At 36.7% G+C, this 14350-nt stretch overlaps 1 protein-coding gene across 1 annotated transcript; it reads right to left on the bottom strand.

Annotated features, from left to right (window-relative positions):
* Positions 1-34: 34 nt before the first annotated feature.
* LOC106669697 (xanthine dehydrogenase-like) lies at positions 35-13779 on the bottom strand. The gene is given in 14 exon segments (XM_024224744.1): positions 35-172; positions 244-372; positions 429-587; positions 648-838; positions 901-1096; positions 1157-1340; positions 1396-1421; positions 1423-1559; positions 1618-1840; positions 1906-2065; positions 3408-3568; positions 3625-3794; positions 9376-9425; positions 13627-13779. Coding segments are annotated over 14 exon segments (2034 nt in total). The 5' UTR covers positions 13737-13779.
* Between the last annotated feature and the right edge of the window lie 571 nt (positions 13780-14350).

The following is a 14350-nucleotide window of genomic DNA, read 5'->3' as shown; positions in this document are numbered from 1 at the left end:
TGTTAAACATTTTATANTACATGAAAAATAATAATTACATGTAAGTGTGGTTGAGATTAATACTTTCCACATATGCCTGGTTAACGACCTCTTTCCATGTAGCTTTTGGCCCTAATTTTTCTTTGATAGGTTCTAAACGTTTACTCAAGATTTCACAGCAGACTTTAACAGCCTAAAATTGTATAATTATTTCTTGTTTTATTTGGGGAGTGGAAAAGTCAGTTTAAATTTTAGAACATTTACATAGCAAACGGCTTCACTGCCAACACTTCCTCCCGTAGATGAGTTGTTTGGCGAAATAAGAGTTGTCATAGGTTTAACATTGACCAATTCGAGTTCTATACCTAAGATGTGTGCAGCTACTTGTGCAGCCTATAAAAAATTTAGTAGTAAATAATTTGTATCTATTTTATTTTTGAGTTGATTACCTTGGTGTTCACTCCCTGGCCCATTTCAACGGCTCCGTGGGAAATGGAAACTGTACCATCCATGCCAAAAATGGACACCATTCCATAGAAACCACCCCAGTAATAGAAAGGGTAGTTCATCGGAACAAGTGATATGCCTCGCTTCTTCCAACGATTGTCCTAAAACAATGAAATGATTATAAACAGTTAAAAAAAAAAAAATCAAATTTAGGTACAAACGTTGTTGAACTGTTCAACTTCTTTCACTCTTTCATCATAATTTGATGCCTTTTTAATATCCTCGATTAACTGAGGGATCAGATTGTCTTCTTTGTCCATATTTGCCAGTCTGACTGAAACTGGATCTTTTTCAACAACATTTGCAATATGTTCCATTATTGTTTCAATAAGAGAAATCGCCTCTGTTGAACCTTTAAAAGACAATTTTTGTGAACAGTTTTAAGTTCAATAAAGCAATAGCTGAAATATATACCTGGAGCCCTACACCAGGTGTTGCTAGCGGTGTCTGTTTTAACACCATATCCGATTATGTTCCAAACGCTTGTGTCATAAGCATTTTTAATGTGGTGAATTGTTTGTCCGATTGATGAATCATTTGGTCCATGTCCATCATCTTGATAGATGCTTGAATTCAAATACTGAATCTCTCCTTCACTGTTAACTCCGACCTAAATAAAAAGTTAAATAAAGGTGAATTTAATATATAATTTACCAAAGCCCTGATTAACCTCATAGTCACTGAATACAGGGAAACGCTTTCCAGCCCATTCAACATTTGTCTCTAAGTTAAGCACCATTCGTACAGGTCTATGAAGAAGATGAGCTGCCAAAGCGCAAACAACACTGACATGGTTGTTTCTTGTGATTTTTGCACCGTATCCTCCTCCAAGTCTTCTAACACGAATGTCAATTCTGCAATGATCAATGTTTAAAAAATAAATAAATAAACTGCACAAATGGATGTTACATGTGTTCGGGGATATTCAATGCAATANAACAAATCCATCCCTTCTGTAAGACTGATGTTCGCTCCAAGGGTGATTCCATCATTTCGAACCTCATAACCATGAAGTTCAGGAATGCCATTCAAATCAATGTAAACTTCAGGGGTTTCTTTGATTCTATACACGCCTATAAAAAAGTTATGTTATAAAAAAAATATATATATATCGAGTATATACTTATGTACCCTGTCCAGTGTTGCCAGCTATAAGTCTGTATGTTTTGTCTTCGATCATGTCAAATATTTCCATAATTTCTTTTACACTCAATGGCCTGTACCAAGCAGAACCATTTTCCAGTTCAAAGTGAAGCGATGATGGAGGCATTATCGCTGTCGACTGGGCGCTTGAGCACTTCTGATTACAGGACCCTCCTGAGCAGTTCTGTCCAGTTTTGGGGCAAACCATATCCTGGAGTTTTAAGTTTGTTTCAATTAGTTTTAGCTGAAATGACAAATGTTAGATTTTTGGAATACCTCAATGTCGGCCAACTTTTGCACCAATTCCCCGGGAGCATCAGATGCAAGGGATTTAAAAGCATCGAGTATTGGCCTGTAGCCTGTACACCGACAGATATTCCCACCGAATGAATTTTCTACATCTTTCATCGTCAGTTTAGGGTTTACTTCAAGCAAACTGAAATACAAATATTTATAAATGAGGACATACATTTTTAAAATATATATTAACAAGTTATATATTGAGTAGAATAAGAGTTTTACAGACTACAAGGAGGAGAGAATTCAGAAGTACATGAGATACACTGATATGGTATACAGATATCTCCAAAACAAGTGAAGAAAATGGATCAGGCATTTTTTGTATACGCTCAAAATATGAGCAATCAAACTCAACAGGGTCTTTCAACATCGGCCATACATGCCATCAACCCTTGTGCCTAAGAAAAACTAAAAGAGGTTTACTGACAAAAAAATCCCCACAAAATCAGATAACCATGCAACCATTAAAGCATTAACATGGAAAAAATCACAACAATCAGTGAATGAATACAAAATCTGGGGAAACACAACCTGATGATATCTTGGGTACCAGGACAATTTCAGGTAATGAAAAGGCAGACACCCTGGTAAGAGGTGGTAAGGTAAGGTCCTGGGCCTATTCCCCTGGAATAGAATGTAATGGATCCAAAAAATACAAAACTCTAGAGGTGCTAGACACATTTATGTTAAAACAACCATCACCAAAACTGGCAATTTCATTGCTACAGTTAGAGAAGACACAGAGAGAGAAAAACCGGTCACAGGGATCTGATAAAACATTAACATAGAATGTGTATATTCAATGATGGCCCAATTTGTAGGTTATGCAATGAGAAGGAAGTACCAGGTACTGATATCTTTGAAAGTGAACCTCAATGGAGACATAATGTGGGATACAAAGAAAACCCAGGGAAAAGAATTGTAGCAACAACAGACAATGACCTTGACGTTGATGTCTTAAGCAAAGGATCAAGTTTCCTGCACTGAACTAAGGAACTAGGAAAGTACAAGCCAGAAGGCTGCAGTTTGTGGGTAACATAAAACCCCCAATTCTTAGTATTCGTATTCATCATCTGTGTATTTTGCTCCCTAATCACCTTGCAATTACTAAAAATCTGACATTCATGTAAACTCATCCAATTTGAAATTGTACCGCAGTGGTTTTATTTGTCAGACAGGTCTTTTCTTTAAGCCACCTTCAGTGGGTGGCCATTGTTATTTTGCCAGGATATCTAAGATACAAGTTCAGCACCTCACCATGTTGATGTCTAAATAAAATGTAATTTTATTACATGCTATTGGGGGGAAAACGAAGAAAAAAAGGCGGGGATAAAAGGACAGAGCTTAAGGCTCTGGTTGTACATATTGGTGATATGCTTACAGAAAACTTGGTAATAAAGCTTTATTTTTTGTTAGGTCATCCTTTCATTAAATTTATACATTTTATTACATATAACAATATTTTGTGCATTATCCACCTGTGCATATTCATGACCATTCCTGGGCTACAGTAGCCGCATTGGGAACCATTGGCAGCTGCAAGGCGCGTCTGGATTTTGTGGTATCCAGAGTATTTGTTCCCGAGACCCTCGATGGTGGTCACGGCCCAACCGTGGCATGCAAATATAGGCACGAGGCACTAAAACAGGCCAAAATTATTATTTATAACTAAATTAATTTTTTCAATAAGCTTACTGAATTGACGGAATAGAATATCGGATGGTGGGTCATCGGGTGGACAGAATGGACAGACACGATGCATGCTCCGCAGCCACCTTCCAAGCACATGAACTTGGTACCTTTCAGGTGGGCGTGTTCCCTGATGAACGTGTTCAGAGTTGTGTCTGCAGGTACATCATCAGAAACTGCAATATGTTCAAAAAACAGGTTTTTTTTAATAAGAATAACAATTTTTTTAATTAGTTGATGTAGTTACAACTAATGTATGTCTTTTTTATTGTTTTAAGATCATCAAAGAAGAGTTTTCGGCCAAAATCTTGCTTTTTTTTGTAGAGTTATAAAAGATTCGATTGAAATGACGTCCATAACGGAAAGAAAATTAGCTGGGAAATGCTGACAAATTCAGAGATAGCTTTTATGGTTCGTGGTTTTTCACAATCACGACTACATCGCCCATTATATTCGTCGTTGTGTGAAAGAATTGTAAAATAGATAATTCGACAGCAGTCATGGAGCAAGTTCAATATTTTATTATAGCTTCTAATTAACAAAAATCGTTTGATTCAATCGTTATTTCGTCGATGGCCAAAATTGTTGCAATTTCACTTGTCATATTAATATGGTGTCAAAAAAAATAACCGATTTGATTTTTTTTGGCTTTATATGTTTTTCAAATCCAATTAGATTGGATACCACTTTAATCCGTATACTATATTAATGAATGTGTTAAAAATGATCTCGTTTTTTCTTCAGTTTTGTCTTAGAATTTGGTTAAACAATTACGACGGTAAAAGTTTAAATTTTGGCAATATTTCGCCATTATCGAAAGAGTAAGTTTTCGGCTGCCGAAACAACCCATTTGGTGCGGCAATTTGAAAAAGAGAATTCTCTCTCTGAACGGACAGTGTGCAGAAAGTTTCAGAATTTGGAAGCCGGTGACATCAGCCTCGAGAGGAAAGAGGGTTCTGGACGAAAATCATCATTCGATGAAGAAGCTCTGCGGGACTCTGTTGAGGTACCCCACGAAAAGTACTCGAATTGGCAAGAAAGCTTGGAGTTTCCCAATCAAACATAAATCGTGGACTGCATAACTCGGGGAATGTGAATCACTCGTTAAGATTGGTTCCTCATAAGTTGACCATTGAGCAGAACGCAAATGACCGGTTCATCAAAAAAATAGTTACTTCCGATGAAAAGTGAATATACCGGAGAACCCCCAAGACCAAGAAACAATGGCTAGACTGCAATCAGCCTGCATTACCAGTTTTAATTCTCTGGATGTGGTTCAAAATGGAGTTGCAGAATACTTCCGTTCAAAGCCCAAAGAGCTGTATTGTAAAGGAATCCGACAACTGCTTCGAGATGGCAACAAACCATATAACACAACGATATATCCTTTGAATATTAAAAAAAGATTGGTTCCTCATAAGTTGACCATTGAGCAGAAACTGGTGTGTCGTAGGTTCAGAAAAACATTTTCTTTATCGTGTCACGTTCGATCTTTATTGAGATCATCTTCAGGGCCTGGGATTTATAAACATTGTTCATTGTACGATTATATTTACTAGAAAACCAAATAAATTAGCAAGGAACTTTCATCCAAGATTGACAAAGTTGATTATTATATTTCGTTAGTGAGGCAGCAAAAATTGTTGCAATTGGACATAAAATTGCACGTTTGACACGTTAAACTCCTTTTTATGTTTTTTCTCTACTCGCTCTGCCGCCTTTGAAGTATTTCAGCTTTGTCGCAAGAATGAGTGTGTTGATAAGTCGGACTGAATAATGCAAAGTATAAGCGAACGTTACCCCCCGATATCGATTTAATTATCCATTCCACCCGTTTTGCCAAATTATCGGTAAATCTTAATTTTTATGTAATTCGTTGCGTGCTGGGCATAAAAACACTATTTTGTTTAATGAATGATCAATTTTAAAACCTAAACTAACTTTGCTTTGATTCTTAAGCATAAACGCCTCCAATATACATATATTTCAGTCTATTTTAAAAATCATACCAATGATATTCTCCATTGATAGGCCTTCAAATTGTAAAATTACATTTCTTTGAATTCTTATCCAAAGGTTGAAAAATCCCAAGTTCTCCTTCAATTTTGTCTATTACATGACATTCGGGCCTACGGCCCATCATCAGGACTATGCCATAGATACATATATATTTCCACCATTTTAAGGGAGATGTCGTCAAAATGGTTTTAAAAACCTCTACCGCTATCCGCCCTTCCGCGTGAGCCTCCACTTTTTAGAAGGTGATTATTAGTTGTTTTTTTTTGGCGTGTTGGGCGTTTGGCAAGAGTTGTGTAGGTACTGTTTTCCGGCCTCCCCTGGTTGACAAATTGGTAAAAAACCAATAATCTCCATCTAAAAAGTGGAGGTTCACGCGAAGGGCGGATAGCGGCGGATGTTTTTAAAACCACTTTGACGACATCCCCCTCAAAATGGGTGGAAATATATATGCATCTATGGTGCTGATGGTGGTCAGTAGGCCCGAAACGAATGGAATAGACAAAATTGAATAAAATATTTCAACCACGGAGAACTTGGGATTTTTCAACCTTTGGATAAGAATTGCTACGAACCGTGGATTTTAAGAGAAAGATTTCTTTGAATGAAAATCGGATTGTCTATGCTATAACAATGCTGGTGAATGCTAAACGGATCTCCGATGGCAATCTTTTTTAAATTGGGGTTTCACCCAAAGAACATAGCATTTGGTGGGATCTGGAAACATTTTACAATGAATTGCTTCCCGAGAACGAAACGGTCAATTAAATTAAATACTGTTCTCAACTAAGCCAACCTGCAGTTATAAATGGAAAACAAATCGTTATCCTCTGTGTCAATGCAAGGTCTTTTATTGCAAAAATTCTTGCTGTGTGCCAATGCAAAATTTATATTCATAACCCGGCCAATTTTTCGAATAAAAACAAGTGAAAACGTAACAGGAATTTAGAGTATCATAAAATAGCCTGGAAGGTACTTGAATCAATAAAACCAGACAGGTATTGCATGTATTATATATCAGCGTTGTTCTAATAATAGTTGAATAAAATTTTTACTTTACTATTAGATCGAATGAATACAGTATCAAACAATAAAATGAATATTGCAAACATCTTAGACACATTTGGCTTGCGTATTGAATAAATTTTTTTTTATATTTCAATATTTTATTATGTAATTTGATGATGCATAGATATATTTACAGCAATTTACGAATTTACATCGCTGGGAGCAAATAATCAATAATATTATCCCACTTCACTTATCTAAACTTCACTGCTTCTTCAGACGCCTTATGGCATTGGAGTGTGCGTTGTTGGATAAAGCTTGGGCAAGACTATTGGGGTGATGGGAGAGTTTCGTTCATTTTTTGGGAATTAATTTTTCGATAAATGGGATTTTAAGGTGATTGTGGAGGCTAGTACTGGAGATATAATACGGACCATTATAATTGATCTGGAGAATTTAGACTAAAAAGTTTGAAGTCATTTGATATTGAAAGATTTAGCGGTTCCCCCACAGTTCCATTCCGTATGTCCAAATCGGTTGTAGTAGCGTTTTGTAGACTGTGAGTTTGTTTTTCGACGATAGTTTGAATTGCCGTCCTGTACTTTAGTAGAGCAGACCATTGCGTATGTATAGGTCTTGTCGTTTCAGTAATGTATGCTGATTCTATGTTAGGCATGAGACTAGATGGAATCCAAGGTACGGATAGGGGTATAGAGAGAGGGTTAAAAGAGGCGGCCACAAGGCCTACTGCACCTCGACCTGAATAGATCTATTGTGCTCCCCTGTGTTTGATAACTTACTGGCCAGCTTCAGGTTGTTAATCAGCCTCCGCAGCTTTGCCTGCGGCTCAGTGTAGGATCTTGCTTGCGGTTTTTCTTCTCCTAGTTGTAAGAACCTATACCTACTTAGAATATGTTCTGTGGACTCCTCTTCTTCCTGGCAGTATCTGTCTGTACATCTGTGCTTTCTTTAGTGGCAGTGCCCTGTCAGGAGTCCTACCAGAATCCTGGTTCGGTTGCCTACCAGAATCCTTTTGTGGATGGACTTCTTTGATCTCTTCGTGTGCCTTATAACTGTGGTATTGTTCCACAAGGTTTTGGACTAATTAAGGAATCAATTTTAAGATGTATCCTCTTTTGTGCCAAGATGCTAAGCCACGGTAAGATTTAGGACCCATTTTTTGGCCAACATGTTTGGCCCTCTTTTCGTTGTCTCTATGCCCCGAGTGCCCATGCCAGGTAAGGTCTCAATCCAAGGTAAGGAACACAGTCGTATTTTGGAATAGGAAAATTGTTGTAGTAGATTGTGAGAGGAAATGCTTCGGAGTGTAAATGTGATATGGACGCACTTGCTTTCATTTGTCTTCATTTTCCATTATCTACACAATCTCCTATACATGTGATATGTCTCTGCATATCTTCCGAAGCAACTGTAGGATCGGGGTCAGAGGAGAGTAAAGCTGTGTCATCGGCAAAAGGTGCAATTAGGTGTAGTGGAAACATCTGCAGTATAAAGGTCCACTGCCCTGCGGGACTCCTGCGGCCTGAGAGCAGAGTTCGTAGTAGTCTTGTCGGATCCGAAAAAACCGCTCTGTTAGACAAGATTTGAAGCGGGTAAAGGGTATTTGGAAGGACACGCTTTAATTTGTACAGGACATCCTTGTGCCACATCAAGAAAGACTCCCATACAATGGATATGTGACCTACAACGCGAAACACTTGTTGTATTGTGGAATGGCGAGAGCTAAAGCCAAACAGATGATCAGGAAGATGGTTAATTAATCGTTAATTTTAAAATTCTTACTTCTTATAATGCTTTATTGCAAATTCATGGAAATGCATGAAACTTTCCCTAAATATCCATTGCTGAAGTACTCGAGGTATGTAGGCAAATAGTTGTATTTTTTTGTACTGAAAATAAAAGAGAACTATTTCCTAAAGTAACGTAGAATGGAATAAAATTTGCACGAAAAATATCAAAAAAGTGGTCTATTTGAAAACCGTTGGAATTTGGAATCCTTCACAAATAAAATTACCAGTAACTGGAGAGTGAAGTGCACATATTCATAAAAAAATTTAATTGATAAAATTTTTAAATTATTTGAATGTCTAATTTTTTTTATATAGATTGCAGGAAAGGGGCATTTGAACAAAGTAGAGCGTAATTTTGGTAAAAGCTTCATGAACCTACAAATGCGAAATAAACACAAACTAAACAAAATTGCGTAAATTATTGTTAGAAGAATATAATATATTAGCGAAAGCTTCATGAACCTACAAAAGAGAAATAAATACAAACTAAACAAAATTGCATAAATTATTGTTAGAAGAATATAATATATTAGCGAAAGCTTCATGAACCTACAAAAGAGAAATAAATACAAACTAAACAAAATTGAATAAATTATTGTTAGAAGAATATAATATATTAGCGATTAACCATTAATGAACAGCAGGTGGGAATATACTGAAACGGATGACCTCTGACCCTGTATGTCGTGATTCTCATAACCAGCAGTCAAGCAGTCATGCCGTACAGTTTCACGTAATTTTCCCCTTTTTCTTCTTTTATGTCTCTGCAATCGTTTCTCGGTGAGGAAACAAGACTGGTCTCATTTATCGCCAGTGAAATTAAACAACTCGATAATTGTCGTGGTGCAATATGTCATTTGTTCATACCGAATCATTTTGAATAAATGACACATAAAAGAATGCTATTATCCGAAATTGTTACCTTTGTACGACTTCCCGTTTATGGTCAGTTCCACTTCTCTCCCCAAACTCCTGAAACAAGACCAAATGTGTCATTAACCAGGTGAATTGACTGGAGACAATAATAGTTTCTTAGACAAAGATCCCATAGACTCCAAAAGGGTTTTAGAGAAAATAATTTATCGGGACGTTGGAATTAAATGAAATATTTAGTAGTCTACTGACCAAATCACTTCATTCAATTAATTAATCTTTTTACATAAGGTTATGGTTGAAAGGTAAAAATTACTATCACGAGCGGGATTCGAACCCACGAAGCCGAAGGTCGTGGGTTCGAATCCCGCTCGTGACACTAACTTTTATCTTTCAACCAAAACCTTATGTAAAAAGGTTAATTAAACAAAAATGTTTCACATTGATAAGAGAAAAAATATTGGTGGAAAAAGATCTAACAAAAAATTACGAGCTCCCACTCTCATACTCAAAAATATAACAAAACATTCAGATTAAAGATCGCTAAACACATGGAAAAATATAACAATCGCCACTATCAAAATATAAACAATACAGTTAAAATCTTCACTGATATTCTGCTGTCAAGTCTGAATCTCACCCTTCTAAAATTAAGTTCTTACAATTTGTTGTTTTCAACGAACCGGATTTCGAGCATTAAACTCATAAGGATGTATTTTTCCTCTAAATTTCCAACATATTAATAATTCCATAGATAACAATATATTCCTAGACGAAATAAACTCCCATTGGCCGGAATTCTATACTATATTCACAGATGGATCAAAATCCCAAGATGGTGTGGACGATCTATGATTCTAATTTGATTATAAAGAACAGTATAAGAGTGCTATGCTATCCTAAAAGCCGTTAAGTACACCCAAAAGACAGCAAACCAAACAAAAATTCTAATTCTATCTGATAGTAGAAGTGCACTGCTAAAAATAAAACACTCTATATTAGAAACTTCATCGAATCCCATAATAGTAGAAATAACGCACAACCTCTACATCATGAAGCAAAAAACATAAATATTAAACTGATTCGGGCTACTGCGCACTGCGGAATTAAAAACAATGAGATTGTCGATACCCTCGCCAAACAAGCTGTCACAGAAGGGTCAGATATGAACGACTTTGAAATGGCGATCTCTGGCGCTTTCACTGAAAATAAAAGACTCCATCGAAAAGTATGGCAGATTAGGTACTCTGAGTACCCCAAAAGGTAAATTTTTAAATCTATCCAGCCAGAAATACCGTTACTACGTGGTATGTAGGACGTAAAATGCCAAAAAGACTGTGCAAAACCATCTGCAGACTACGTACTAACCATGCACTATGTAAAAAATACAAGTAGATAGCCCGATATGGGGAAGAAGAAACAATGGAACACCTAACCTTATGAGCTGCCCAAGTTTCCTAAGGAAACGACAAAATTTTTTCAAAAAAATTATCACGATCCTTCACAATATTTGGTAGTATTTTGCAACTCCATTTTGAACCTCATCCAAAGAATTAAAAGTTTTCCCTTGAAGATAATGAGCCATGGATCCGAACAGATAGTAGAAAAAAGGTGTTAAGTCAGGACTGTACGTAGGGTGAGGAAGAAGCTCAATTCCATTCAATTCTGTAATTTTTTCTTTCGTGTAACGAGAGAAGTGTGTGTTCAGGCGTTATCTTGTTGAAACAAAACCCGATTTATATTGACTAATCCGGGATAATGCTGGGTCAAAACATCATACATTTTTTGTAACTGCTCACAATAAAGTTTTGAATCAATGGTTCGACCTTTTAGAATGAACTCATAATGAATTATGCCTTCGAAATTCCAAAATAGAGAGAACAAGAATCTTTTTGTCGAGTTCCCCTTGTACTGGTACCGACTGGTAGAGCAGGCGGATTGGTCTTGGGGGTTCTCAAATATATTCACTTTTCATCGCAAGTAACTATTCTTTTGATGAACCAAAGGTCGTTTGGGTGTTTCAAAAGTAAATTTCTGCTTGCGTCATGCCTGCTCAATGGTCAACTCTTGAAGAACCACTCTTCATGAGCGATTCACTCTCTATAAGTTATGCAGTCCACGATTTATGGTTGACTGGAAAACTCCAAGCTCCATTGCCAATTCCCGAGTACTTTTCGTGGGATCTGCCTCAACAGAGTCCCTCAGAGCTTCTTCATCGAATGATGATTTTCGTCCAGAACCCTCTTTCCTCTCGAGGCTGATGCCACCGGCTTCAAATTTCTGGAACTATTGAAGTTCTGCGTCTGTCCGTTCGGAGACAGCCTCCTCTTCTTCAAATTGCCGCACCAAAAGCGTTGTTTCGGCAGCGGAAAACTTACGTTTCTAATGAAGGCGTAATATTATCAAAATTTCAAATTTTACCGTCGTGCTGTTTAACCAAACTCTAAGAGAAAACTGAAGGCAAGACGAGATCATTGTTTTTACACATTATTTTAGTGTATGGATTAAATTGGTATCAAATCTAATTGGATTTGAAACACAAATAAAGCTGGTAAGTGTTTCATCCGTATCTTGCAGTGGACTTGAGTGGCCCAAATGGCAATGTTTTCAGATGATGAACTTTTGTTTATCGCCCTGATTTTGGATGAAGAAGAGGAACCCCAAGCGAGAAGACGGAAATGGGTCCATCAGGCGTGGAACAAGATAGAGACAGAAGAAAATTTTGCTTGATGCACAACTTAACACTTAAACTTCTTAATTCATTAAGAATACGCACGTATAATTACGGTACTTCTCAAGAGGATTCGAGGAGTGAACGTCAAATACTACAAAATTTACATTTACAGGGAGGGAATTTTGTATCCGAGAAATATTCACTGATTATTTCAATTCTGATGCTGGATCTCTCCCGTGGTTATCAAATATCCAACAACCTTAAAACAAGTTCTCATGGTAGTTCATAATTTATTATACCCTGGTACTATTCATAATGTAAACCTCTCTGATATATACACGTAATTTACTCATCAAGTTTTCACTTCTGCTCCTATTTTCCTCCCGAGAATATTCTTGAAATCTGAGTCTATGCATTTGCCTGATCAAACAAACCAAGATAATTTCCCACAAACTCAACGAGTTTTTCGTCATTTATGTTGTACGACCGTGAAAACTGTAAAATCCCGTGAACAAGAAATCCGGTCCGGTGACGACAGCACTGTCGGCACGGCCACGGTCGCGCGCCGGGCGAATGTGAACAAAGCCATTCCGTTTCCAAGAAGAATATTTTCAAACCCGCCGGTTGAACAGAATGCCGGCCACGACACTGTCACGTCACTGATGTGCACGAATCGACCTTTGACCGTTGCGGCCACTGACGCCCCTTCTTCATTTATTAATTTTCAGTGGTGGGTCAGGGATATAAGCAGGGTGAGACCTAGCAATTATTCTAAGGGGCTTAGTCAATTTTATAAATTATTCTAAAGAGGCTTAGCCAAGTTTATAAATTATTCTTAAGGAGCTTAATCAATCTTATAAATTATTCTTAAGGGACTTATTAAATTTTATAATTTTCTTAAGGGGCTTAGTCACTATTATCAATTATTCTTAAGCGGCTTACGGTTGGTCAATTGTATACCCAGTGACATATAACAACCAACACACGGATTGAAAGACCAGCCATTCTTTCGATCCAAAATATTACATAAGTGACCAAACACAATTTATGACTTTGTTAATAGTTTAGATCTGAAAGCTAAAGAAATATTTCCAGTCTATAAATTTGTCAATAAACTCGCATGTTCTTTAAATAAATTCTTTTTCAGGTGCTTAGTCAATTTTATACTTATGGTTAATGTCGTAGAGCAACCAATATCCTACATCTCGAATTAAGAAGAAATCGTCAATCCTTTCAATACAAATATACGAATAACCAAAACTCATAGAAAATAATAAACTAATTCTTTGAAAAAGAAGCCAAAACTACATATTTTACAACATAATAAGTAACAGTACTTAGAGTGAGCTTGCTCAATTTAAAACTTGACTTATGTGTAGTTAAAATACTAGTGATCAAAGGGAAAGCAAGAATTTTTAATAAGTTCATGATATAGTAACAAGACTAGTTGATTAAGCTTAAAGTATATTGTTGAAGAAGAGAAAATTATCTTCTGCAAATGATATTTAACGTATTTCCAACCAATTTTATAGGTGTATTGAGTTAAGTCACTGGTAGTTCAAGTCAAGTTCTACTAGGTAATTTTTCTTGTAAATAAAATGTTATTTGTAAAGTAAGAAGACTTACGAGTATGATGGTTGCTGAGGTGGCATTTTGCTGCTGTACCTTTGTGATGGACTGGCCGGATAGTCTGAAGCAGACTGAACCCGGACTCCTCCAGGCACGGTGCATCCCATCTTTTGCCCCCCACTGCTTTTTTGGATTTCAGCATGCAGAAACCGAGTCTCCGACCGCGACTTTCGACCCAGAAATACGCCTGAAGATTGAAAATTTACGCAACGTTAAAATTCAAAATTTAAAATTGATTCGAGCCAATTGACTCACGAGTGGGAATTGACACGTTAAACTCCTTTTGATGTTTTTTCTCTACTCGCTCTGCCGCCTTTGAAGTATTTGAGCTTTGTCGCAAGAATGACAATGTGTTGACAAGTCGGACTGAATAATGCAAAGTATAAGCGAACGTTACCCCCCGATATCGATTTAATTTTCCATTCCACCCGTTTTGCCAAATTATCGCTAAATCTTAATTTTTATGTAATTCGTTGCGTGCTGGGCCTAAAAACACTGTTTGGTTTAATGAATGATCAATTTTAAAACGTTAACTAACTTTGCTTTGATTCTTAAGCATAAACGCCTCCATTATACTACTATTTACTACTATTATTTATTGCAGTCTATTTTAAAAATCTGCTGAAATATAGACATCCGACTAAATCCACCTGGGAAGAAAATCCAGTATATGAAGACTAATGTGGCATTTTAAATTTTTATAATTTCATCAATGCTTCCT

The sequence above is a fragment of the Cimex lectularius genome, unplaced genomic scaffold, assembly GCF_000648675.2.
Source record: "Cimex lectularius strain Harlan isolate CLEC.00 unplaced genomic scaffold, Clec_2.1 scaffold8, whole genome shotgun sequence".
Classification (NCBI taxonomy): Eukaryota; Metazoa; Arthropoda; class Insecta; order Hemiptera; family Cimicidae; genus Cimex; species Cimex lectularius.
This window is presented reverse-complemented; position numbering and strand designations above follow the sequence as displayed.